The 11,410-nt window shown below is 42.5% G+C and overlaps 1 protein-coding gene across 1 annotated transcript in view; it reads left to right on the forward strand.

The window, feature by feature from the left end:
- Nucleotides 1-4,793: 4,793 nt before the first annotated feature.
- The window catches only part of CTSO (cathepsin O), a 29,760-nt gene continuing 23,143 nt past the window's right edge, over nucleotides 4,794-11,410 (forward strand). The window contains exon 1 of the mRNA XM_017526034.2: nucleotides 4,794-4,986. Within this exon, the coding sequence (XP_017381523.1) occupies nucleotides 4,861-4,986 (126 nt within the window). The 5' untranslated portion in view covers nucleotides 4,794-4,860. The remainder of the gene's footprint in view (nucleotides 4,987-11,410) is intronic.

Genomic DNA, 11,410 nt, shown 5'->3' on the forward strand with positions numbered 1-11,410 from the left:
ATGAAATAGTATGATTAAAAATGGAAGAAATCCCAGAAGGTTCATAACGGGATGAAAACAACAGTACATAATTATTTTTGTATCATAAAGGTTGAGAGGCATTTGTGAAAATGTCCAGGAGTATTTCTGCACACAAAGAAATGACCGTGTTTGTTACTGGGCTGATAGTGTCCAACATGATGTTGCTGTAACTGGCCTCTAAGATGGCACCTGATGGCCCCCACCTCATGTCAGCTCCATCGCACCAGACTGGCTCTGTGTAACCAACGGCAGAGGGGTGATATCTTTCAAGGTAAGGTTATAAGAAGACACTGCTGCTCCCACCTCAGTCATTCCCTGATCCACTCTCTCCGTCTCTCTAGTCACTCATTCTGCAGAAACAAAGCAGTCTGGAAAAGCCCAGCCCCCTCATAAGGGTTCTGAGGATTTTGTCCAAAGGTCTCGAGGAACTGAGGACTCTTTCTAACAGCCACATGAGCTCGGAATGAAATCCTTTAACCTTAGGAAACCTTCAGAGGACTGCAGCCACGTGCATCAGCTTGTCTGCAACCTCATGAGACACTCTGAGCCGGAACCACTCAGATAAGCTGCTCCCAGGTGCCTGGCTCACAGAAAATGTATTAAATAAGAAAAAAAAAATTTTTTTGAGATGGAGTCTCGCTCTGTTGCCCAGGCTGGAGTGCAACGGTGCGATCTCGGCTTACTGCAACCTCCGCCTCCCAGGTTCAAGTGATATTCCTGCCTCAACCTCCTGAGTAGCTGGGATTGCAGGCATGCACCACCACGCCTGGCTAAGTTTTGTATTTTTAGTAAAGACGGGTTTTCACCATGTTAGTCAGGCTGGTCTTAATCGCCTCAGCCTCCCAAAGTGCTGGGATAACAGGTGTGAGTCACCGCGCCCAGCCAAAAGAAATCGGTTTTTTAAGATTCTAAGTTTGAGGGTTGTATTTTATGTGGCAGTAGATAGGTAATAAAGAGTTAAGGGAAATTTCATGTACTATTTTGCAGATTTTATGAAAAAATACATCTCCACATGTGCATGTAATTAATTTATAGTGTTTATTCTAAGAATTAGCAGATACTTTCACTTTCACTTTTCAAGACACTTTTCAAAAACTTTGTTTTACTACTTAACTGATCTCCCTTTTAACTGACCCAAAATTCTTCACAACCTGTGTGCTTCTTACTATCTCATATTCTACTCTCCCCCACCCTCTTCTTTTTTTCCTTTCCTCCATCCATAGTGACTTCTTTTATGTTTCTGGGGCATGCCAAGCAAACTTCCATCTCAAGGCCTTAATGTTGACAATTCTTTCTATCTTAGCTTCTCCTTCCCTGGATATCTGAATATCCATGTGGCTCACTTTCTTCTCCTTAAAATGTTTGCTCAAAAGCCTACTCATCAGTGAGGACAGTATTGAACACTTTACTTAAAAGAGCAATACTATCCCTCACACTCCTGACTCTCCTTATCTGTGGGCGACGGAAGATCCACCAGGGAGTCTTGGCCAGCAAGAAGGTCCCGACCTGAAAGGGGGGTGCGTGGAAATAAAGAGAGACAGAAAAGCTGGGGTCTGGAGGACTGAGAAGGCAATGCCTAAACAGCAAATTTATTTTTGTCCAGGGTCTCAATATATACCTTAAGATCATAGATGTTTAGGTGTTTACACAATCAACAATGGAAAGTTACAAAATATAAGATCACGAAAACAATCTTAAGCATGACATTCAAGGATCATAAAAGTGGGCAGGTAGTATGCTTTATCTGTTTTGACCAAAACACACTTTTGTAAATAACAATACCTAAGAGTCACAAGCTAAGCCAAAAAGTCATTATCTAGGGTTCAAGGCGGCCATGCGGATAAGGTTAAACTTCTTGAAAGACAAAGTCATAAAAGTCATGTAGAGGCCTAGTGGAGACATAATGTCTGACAAAACCACACGACCCTTGCCCAAGCGTCATTGCAGTCAGAAGTAGAAACCTTTGCAACATCAGTCATTTCTCAGTTCCTTCTTTCCCATAGCTCGACTGCCTCCAGCAGGAAACTGTGTTTGGGCTCAAGCTCACGGTCTGGTGAGGCCCACACATTAGGGGGGCCTCTCACGGGAGTGTTCCCCACACTTATCCAGATTGATTGTCCTTTAACACATGTACAGTTGAGCACCTCTAACCCAAACACCCAAAATGCTCCAAAATCTAAAACTATTTGAGTGTTGACATAGTGCCACACCTAGAAAATTTCACACCTGACTTCACATTGTGGGTCACAGTCAAAATGCATTCAAAACTTTGTTTCATGCATAAAATTATCTAAAATAGTAAAATCACCTTCAGGATATGTGCATAAGGTGTATATGAAACACAAATGAATTTCGTGTTTAGACTTCGTTCTCATCCCCAAGAGATCTCATTATGTATATGCAAATATTCCAAAATCTGGGGGAAAGAAATCTGAAATCTGAAACACTTCCAGTCCCAGGCATTGTGGATAAGGGATCCTCAACCTGTAGTAATTTATTTTTTTTAGACAAAGTCTCGCTCTGTTGCCAGGCTGGAATGCAGTGGCACAATCTTGGCTCACTGCAGCCTCCACCTTCCAGGTTCAAGCGATTCTCCTGCCTCAGCCTCCGGGATAGCTGGGACTACAGGCACACACCACCGCATCCAGCTCATTTTTTATTTATTTTTAGTAGAGACAGAGTTTCACCATGTTGAGCAGTGTGGTCGCAATCTCTTGACCTCATGATCAGCCCTCTTGACTTTGTGATCCGCCCTTTTGACCTCATGATCCGCCTGCCTCAGCCTCCCAAAGTCCTGGCATTGCAGGGAGCCACCCTGCCAGGCCAACCTGTAGTAATGTTATTGCGTCTCTCTCCCCTCACTGAAATACCACCTCCATTAGGGTGGGGATTTTCATATCTTGAGTCGCTTACGCACTTGATACACTCAATAAATATTTGTTGATGTAAATCAATTGAAATATCAGCTTCATGAGGATGGGGATTTTCACCTCTTTAGTCACTTATGCACTTGCTTGATATACCCTCATTACCTAGAACAATGCCTGACACTTAGCAGGTACTCAATAAATACTTGATGCAAGCTCATGAAGTGAGTTTAATTCAAGTGGCATTTTTACAATACCGGTTTTCCTAGAGTAGGGATGACTGCCTATATTTAAGTTTCTTGACTCAGTAGGTTGTCAATAAACAGGAACTATGATCTGAAATCAAACCTCAGTTTAAAAAGAAACGTATGTGCTTGTAAGAGTTACAAGAAAGGGCTAAACACAAAAGAACTGCTGAGGTTAACATGAACATTGTTCTGTGAACCTATGATTTAAATAAAATCTGTATCACCATACTTTCCAAGAGCAATATATCTCATCATGGATGTACCTAAAAAAAATCGATGTCCGCAGGGCGCAGTGGCTCACGCCTGCAGTCCCAGCACTTTGGGAGGCCGAGGGGGGCAGATCATGAGGTCAAGAGATCGAGACCATCCTGGCCAACGTGGTGAAATCCTGTCTCTACTAAAGATACAAAAAGAAAAAAATTAGCCTGGCATGGTGGTGGGTGCCTGTAGTCCCAGCTACTCGGGAGGCTGAGGCAGGAGAATTGCTTGAATCTGGAAAACGGAAGTTGCAGTGAGCCGTGATAGGGCCACTGCACTCCAGCCTGGCGATAGAGCCAGACTCTGTCAAACAAAACAAAACAAAACAAAACAAAACAAAACAAAACAAAACAAAACAAAACAACTCTGTCTTTCCTCTTAATAACCAGAGCATTGTTTTTATTTTTATTACCAATTTTGCATCACAGAATATTGTAACTCACTGCATCTAGGTAAAAACTAAAGGCATAAATCTGATAAATCTAAAAATCTACGAGGGTAATGATAGGAATTTCAGAGACATGGAAGCCTTGTTCACAATAGATTATAATAGAAAGGCTCAGTAGAGCCAGCTTCATGAGCGTGTGACCTGTGCAGAAATGGGTGCTTAGAAGGCCCATAGCTTGGGTTAATGCTCTGAAACTCTTAACAATTTGTGAACACAGGAACTTCATTTTCAGTTTACACGGGGCCCTGCAAATCATGTAGCTGGCTCTATCTTCCTTTGCAAATGGAGAAACAGGCTTCAAGAATTTTGAAACTGCCATAATAGACCCAAAAGTTGTGTATGCTTTTCACAACTGTACAATTTTGTTACGTATTTATAAACATCTGCTGAACGGATGCCTCTATGTATTGACCCATATCATTTCAGAAGCAGGTCTTGAACCTAGGGAGCATGGCAAGAAGCAACAAGGCAGGTTTCGGTGGCTTACACTTGTAATCCCAACACTTTGGGAGGCCAATGCGGGCAGAGCACTTGAGGCCAGGAGTTCAAGACTGGCCTGGGCAATATGGTAAGATCCCATCTCTACCAAAAATACAAAAACAGCCTGGCGTGGTGGCATGTGCCTGTAGTTCCAGCTATTCTAGAGGCTGAGGCAGGAGGATCACTTGAACCTGGGAGGTCGAGGCTGCAGTGAGCCCTGATCTCACCACACACACAAAAAAGAATGCCTCTCAGGGTTCTTTTTTTCTAATAGACAGAGGTGAAACCTCGAAAGCACGTGCCTGACTCTTCCAAAAACAAGAAAAAAAAATCCAAAATACTAGCCCCAGCGAGAAGTTTCATAGCCTCCAGCTGACCGGATTTTCAGGCACAGGGCACCGGGACCTAACGCAGGGTCAGTCTCGGCACCCTGCACTCCACTGGCAGCTTCTTCCGCCCCTCGAGTCCGGGAGGGGAGGAGCCGAGGAACCGAAAGAGAAAACAGTACGCGCGGGTGGCGGAGGAGCCGCGCGCCGCGATGGAGCTGCGGGCGCTGGCGTGGCTGCTGGGGCTGCTGTGCTGGGGCGGCGGCGACGCGGACTCCCACGCCCCCTTCACCCCGACCTGGCTGCGGAGCCGCCAGCGAGAGGCCGCCGCCTTGCGGGTACCGAGCGCGCGCCTTCCGGGTCTGTCCCCGCTCCCCCACTTCCTGTCCCGGGTCTGGGCTGCGGAAGAGGGTTCCGGAGAGCTGACCCTGCTGGTGGGCACCCCAGATGCGTCCGGGGCCCTGAGCTGCGGGTGCAAAAGCCAGCTCTGTCTCCCCTCCCCTCATGCCACGGTGTGGCTCCTCCATGCCTTTCCTAACCAAAAGATTAGATTTTCCAGAAAAGTTGTGTCGCTATGGATTTGGGGGACGCACCCAAAGGCATCAGTAGATCCGTCCAAAGTGTTCTTGGTGGGAAGAAGAGCCTTTTTTTAGCAATCCCCCCGCTCGTCGCCACTGACTTCCAAAGCCCTGTTTCACATTTATGAGAACCAGAAACAGTCGTTTTTCTTCCCGAGGAGGGCGCCAGTGATCAGAAGTTAGAGACAAAGAGCCTGCCTTTAGTCCGCCTACAGAATCCTGATGGTTAATGATTCTCCTTAAACTAACGCATCGCCTTAAAAGTTCTTCCTGCCTTGGAGACTGAGCTGGAGAAAAGAGTAACATTTAATTTCCTTTTCATAGATTATGAAAAAGTCTTTATAATAAATGCTTAGATTTGAGTCTAGCATGAAAACGCTGTAAAGAGACCAGTTCGCTGAGCACAAATAATGATTTTCCTGAAACCAAGGAAAGGCAAGGAATGCGGATTTAGTGTTTGCCTCGCTGTGTTCTAGATATCTGATGCTATTTAACACATTTTTTAAATTCATGAAGGATGTCATGATCATGATTTAATTTATTAGAAAAGAAAATTCATTCATTCTGCATCAAACGTGAGTCTGAGTTCAGTAACATTACCCAAGGAAGTGTATCTTTTCCCCTGGTGTTTGTTGGAATTTCTCACAGGATTTTATAGCTATGCTCTTCTCTTCCCCTTTCTCTCCTGGAAACCTCCAGTGTTTAGGAAGGCCAGCTTTCCCCGATTCTGTCCGCTCCTAACGTTTTGTCCAAACCGAGATGTGTACTGTTATCTCCACTTTATTTTTCTTGAGTTCATTCAAGTTTTCAAAACCAGACGCCCTCTTACACTATTTGAAGAACAAAATTCTGGCCTGTATTCTACCACTAGCCTAAACTTAGTTTCATTTTCCTGGTAAACCAAACCCCTTAGGGGAAAAGTCAGTCTCACCTTTAAAAATCCTATTTCAGGACAAAGGTCAAAGGGCCAGACTTGCAAATATATTTTTAACATTTATTTAGATAATTTATAAATATATATATATATGTATATATATATACAGTTTATGTAGTGATTCATATTGGTCCTGTGAAGAGGCCATACCCAGAAGATTAATATCTAAAAAATAAAACTTTTCTCAGGAGAAATACAAAGATCCAGGTTGAACGATGGAAGATTGGAAGTGGAGGAGGATAGAATTATGAAGACTCTTAGTACATTTCAAAAACCTTGAGTTAAGAAAAACCTAAAAAGTTGTCAAAGCAATTGCTGCCAGTAGGAGTTTTCTTCATGAGGTGGATAACCAGAAAGGTTTGAGGCTTCAAAGCACAGTTGCTGGAAACTGAACACCTCTTGGTGCTTAGCTGGACTTTATCCAAGAATGCTTTGACACCGATTTTCTACCTTAGTGGTCCCCAATATTTTTGGCACCAGGGACCCGTTTCATGGAAGACAATTTTTCCATGGACAATGAGGGTGGGAGGGAATGGGGGGATGGATGGTTTTGGAATGGAACTCTTCCACCTCAGATCATTAGACAATAGTTAGATTAATTAGCTGGAGATTGCAGTTTGTACTAGGGATACAGAGCTTTCCACAGGGAAAGGTGGAAGGGCCTTGGCTCCTTGGTAACCATGAAACTTCTTGTTGAAATCAAGTGAATTCATTGTTGAATTGATGATTCAGGGGTTTGCAGCTAAAGATCCAGTTAAGTTCCTTATTAATTAGTAATGTCTTTCATGGTTGTGGGTTTAGAGAATGGTGAAGGTTTTTCAAATTTGTTTTAATCTTAGCCTTAGATAGTTTTGTAAGTTCCGCCGGAATGTTCCTTAAATGAAAGTTAGGGTAGCCCTATGACTTTCCCACAAACTATTATATTATTGTTCAGTGAAAACTAGCCTCCTCTGTGGTTTATTATGGGATGTCTCACAAGATATCTGATGGGATGGCTTATGTCTGCTCCTTCACTCCTTTGGAAACTTCCAGTGCGCAGGAAGCTCTTAACTATTGAATTCAGCCTACTCTCCTTTGTGCCAAAGCCTAGGTATGCCTTCTTATTTACTGATGCTCATTATTTTACCACAGAACATTTGATATTCTTATCCTTTTGGGAGGCACGGACCAATATTGGATCCAACAAAAGTTGTTTGATACTCTCACTTTACAATAATACCTACGCCAAAGCGCATGTGATTGATTGATTGATTGATTTTTTTGGAGGCTCATTTTGTCACCAGGCTGGAGTGCAGTGGCGCAATCTCAGCTCACTGCAACCTCCGCGTCCCGAGTTCAAGCGATGATCCTGCCTCACCCTCCCAAGTAACTGGGACTACGTGTGCGCACCACCACGCCCAGCTAATTTTTTGTACTTTTAGTAGAGATGGGATTTCACCATGTTGGCCAGGAAGTTGTCGATCTCTTGACCTCGTGATCCACCCACCTGGGCCTCCCAAAGTGCTGGGTTTACAGGCGTGAGCCACTGCGCCCGGCCGTGCATGTGATTTTACATAAAATTTCAGAAGCTTCACCTTAAGAGCAGTTGCCATAATAATACAGGTTATATTATTATAAGATGATTTATATATTTAGAAATATTTATGTACGAATAGATGACTATAGTATTTTTATAACAAATGATCCTAACTAATGAGCCATTTACGTATATATACTTGCCATAATCAGCCCCTTGAAATCTGGAATTAGATCCTCCAAATAGACTTTCTCCAAGAAAGCTTTAAAACCCCTTTCCTTTCCTTTTTCCTTTCCTTTCCTTTCCTTCCTCTTTTCCTTCCTTCCTTCCTTCTTCCTTTCTTCTTGCTTGCTTCTTGACAGAGTCTCACTCTGTCACCCAGGATGGAGTGCAGTGGCACGGTATCAGCTCACTGCAACCTCTGCCTCCCAGGTTCAAGCAATTCTCCTGCGTCGGCCTCCTGAGTAGCTGGGACTACAGGTGCGTGCCACCTCGCCCTGCTAAGTTTTGTAATTGTAGTAGAAACAGGTTTCACCATGTTGGCCAGGATGGTCTCAGTCTCGTGATGTGCCTGCTTCGGCCTCCCAAAGTGCTGGGATTACAGGCGTGAGCCACCCCACCCAGCCTAAAACCTATTTTAAACCTCAGTGGTCCCCAGACTTTTTGGCACCAGGAATTGGTTTCGTGGAAGACAGTTTTCCCACAGACTGAGGTGTGGGGTGGGCTAGAGAGGATGTGGATGATTTCAGGATGAAGCTGTTCCACCCTAAATCATCAAGCGTTAGATTCACATAAGGACTGTGCAGCATAGAACCCTCTCATGCCCAGTTGACAGTAGGGTGTGTGTTCCTATGATAATCTAATGCTGCTACTGATCTGACAGCAGGTGGTGCTCAGGTGATAATGCTCGCTCACCGCCCCTCACCACCTGCTCTGCGGCCTGGTCCCTAACAGGCCACAGACTGGCACTGGTCCATGGCCCAGTGGTTTGGTACACCTGTTCTACCTTGTATAAAAATAAAGACATGAATTTGATGTTAGATAACGTTGTTCAGTAGACTTTTTCTGTTGATTGTTACTTAAAGCATACATTGACTAAATGGAAATATATCATAAACTTAAAATTGTAGATCATAATTTATTCAGTCATTCATTCATTCATCTTTCCATACATTCATCCAATAATACTTTATTTAATTTCTACTGTGTCTAAGGAACTGGTCTGGGTTTTCTGAGGGATACAGTGGAGAATAAGATATGTGCTGTGCTCTAAGACATTTATTCAAAAAATGAATATTATTATGTTTAAAGATTGTGTTATAATCCATTTTCCTGTAAACAAAAAGAAGAATGGAAAGACTTATACACTGGAGAAACAGATTCTCCCAAGTAGACATTCACAAAGGAATGTATTTTTAATTTAATTTTTTGTGTGCATGCTCACATTTCTTATCATACATAGTAAACAAATCTGCATTATGTTTACACAGATTTCAGTGCACTGTATATAAAATACTTTGTCTAATAAACTTTTCAAAAGTAGGAATTTATAAAAGTGTATCCTATAAAAAGTTGTTACTGTTCTAATCCAGGGCTTCTTAACAGTGGCACTGTTGACGTTTGAGAATGGATAGTGATTTGTTTGGGGGGACGTTCCTCTTCATTGTAGGGCATGCATGGGCTCTATGCACTAGATGCCAGTGGCATCCCACCAGTATGACAATCCCCAGTGTGACAAATGACAGACAAAATTATCCTCAGTTGAGAATCACTGATCTAATGTTTACAGCTCCCAAGTCTTCCAAGAAATTCTCAGCAATGCTCTAATATCGTATACAAATATTTTACCTTTTTTGCTCATCCTCAGGTTCACGGCAATTTCCAGAAATGAAAGCACTCCCAAGGAGAACATTTTAAATCTATGTGTACAATGTATGATTTATCCTATGAAACTTCAAAAATCTGCAAATGAAAGTTGTTAGAAGTCTGAGTAATGGAACTGCAAGACAATCAATGAGTTTAAAGTGCTGAAGAGAAAGGGATCTTACAAAGCACCTTAGGCTTCTCTCGTAATTTCGATATAAAACTTATCCCATGGATACATGGGACTCATTGTAAGGGAATACACACATCATTGCATATATTGATACATACAAATAAATCATCATTAGTGGAAGGAAACCTAGATATCAATGGGGAAAAAATAAATGTTCACTGGCTTTTCAGCTGATAAAACAGATGTGAAATCCCTTAAAGTTTACATTCCTTCTGTGGATTCCTTTCAGGCTAAATAACTATACCCCTCCACCAAATACTAGTTGTGTGACCTTCAGCAAATTATGTATCTGTTTCTCAATTTATTCATCTGTGAAGAGGGTGGATTGTTAGCAATTACCTTTATACAGGCCTAAGTTAATTCATATACAGCACTTAGAATGAATTCTTGCATTCGATTTAACAATCCCCTCAACCCTTTGTATTTAGGGTACTCGATGGCTGAGAACTTTCTTTATAGAGAAGTGAAAACTCAACAGTTTGCTCTTAAAGGATTTGCTTACTCCTTTAGAAACAGTTGAGTACATGCAAGAATAAAATACATTATTTCATTTATTCTTAATTAGTGGCAGTCGGTGAGAAAGCTCACAGATTTTTCTCCTCAAGGAATTAGATTAAGGTAATATCTGAGGAACCCCTCAAGCCGCCCTCCATGGGTTTCTACTCTTAGATCATTTTGAACAGGACCATTTTCCTCTTAATTTACCCTAACCAGGGCATCGTTACCTACAGCTGGAAAGGTAAGAGGATCAAGATGCCTGAGACAGCTGGAAGGGCTTTCTGATCCTGTAAGAAAATTACTGATTTCCGAGGAATTTTAAGACTGTAGCCTAATCTCCTCATGAAACTGGGTCAAGTCTCTTGTCAAATAGTTATCTTGTTTTATGATCAGACTGAAACCATCCTGTTTCTTGTTCGGCCTTGCTAGGACGTTTCATGACTACTCTGCAGTTCTTATCAACTTCCTTTAGAGTAGTTATGAAGCATCCTAGCTAGGCCAACAGGCAGGAAATTAGAATATGGAAGACACTGCTTAGAAACATGTTACATTTAAGTCGCAGTTCAAATATGTGATCACCTCCAGCACATGTGTGCACACACACACACAAAGGCAGCTTTAGGAGATTCTACCTCTTAAAAGGATGGCTGCTAGAAGCCATAATAAGTAGGGACAGAGTCTTACCGGGACAGGGTCCTACGTATAATGTTGAGAGATTACAGGTATTGATCGACTTACGACCTATGCAACTTACGACCATTCGACTTTACGACCACAATCGCTAGCCACGACTGCCCTGCGTCTGGCAGAGCAAACGTTGCCCAGCTGGGCCTACGACAGTGCGGACCAGCTTCCAGCAGCACTACCATCTCCGCGTGCACCATTTCAACTGTACATATAGCCTACTCAACTTACGACAAAATCGTGTTACGGCCAGTCTGCTGGTCCCAATCGTGGTCGTAAGTCGAGCACTAGCTGTATCTCTATAATAAAGAGAGATTTAGGGTTCACAAGATCTAATAATGCCAAGGGGACATGTTTTTCTAGTTTTAAAAATTAGGATAATTTCCTCAAGCTCTTAGGTTCTGAGTTACCCTCCTGTGCAGGAATCTGGTATCTCCCTTTGTAACTCATTCAATTAAACACATTTAACTCAAAAAAAAAAAAAAAAAAAAAAAAA

This window comes from Cebus imitator, unplaced genomic scaffold, assembly GCF_001604975.1.
Source record: "Cebus imitator isolate Cc_AM_T3 unplaced genomic scaffold, Cebus_imitator-1.0 Scaffold40, whole genome shotgun sequence".
Classification (NCBI taxonomy): domain Eukaryota; kingdom Metazoa; phylum Chordata; class Mammalia; order Primates; family Cebidae; genus Cebus; species Cebus imitator.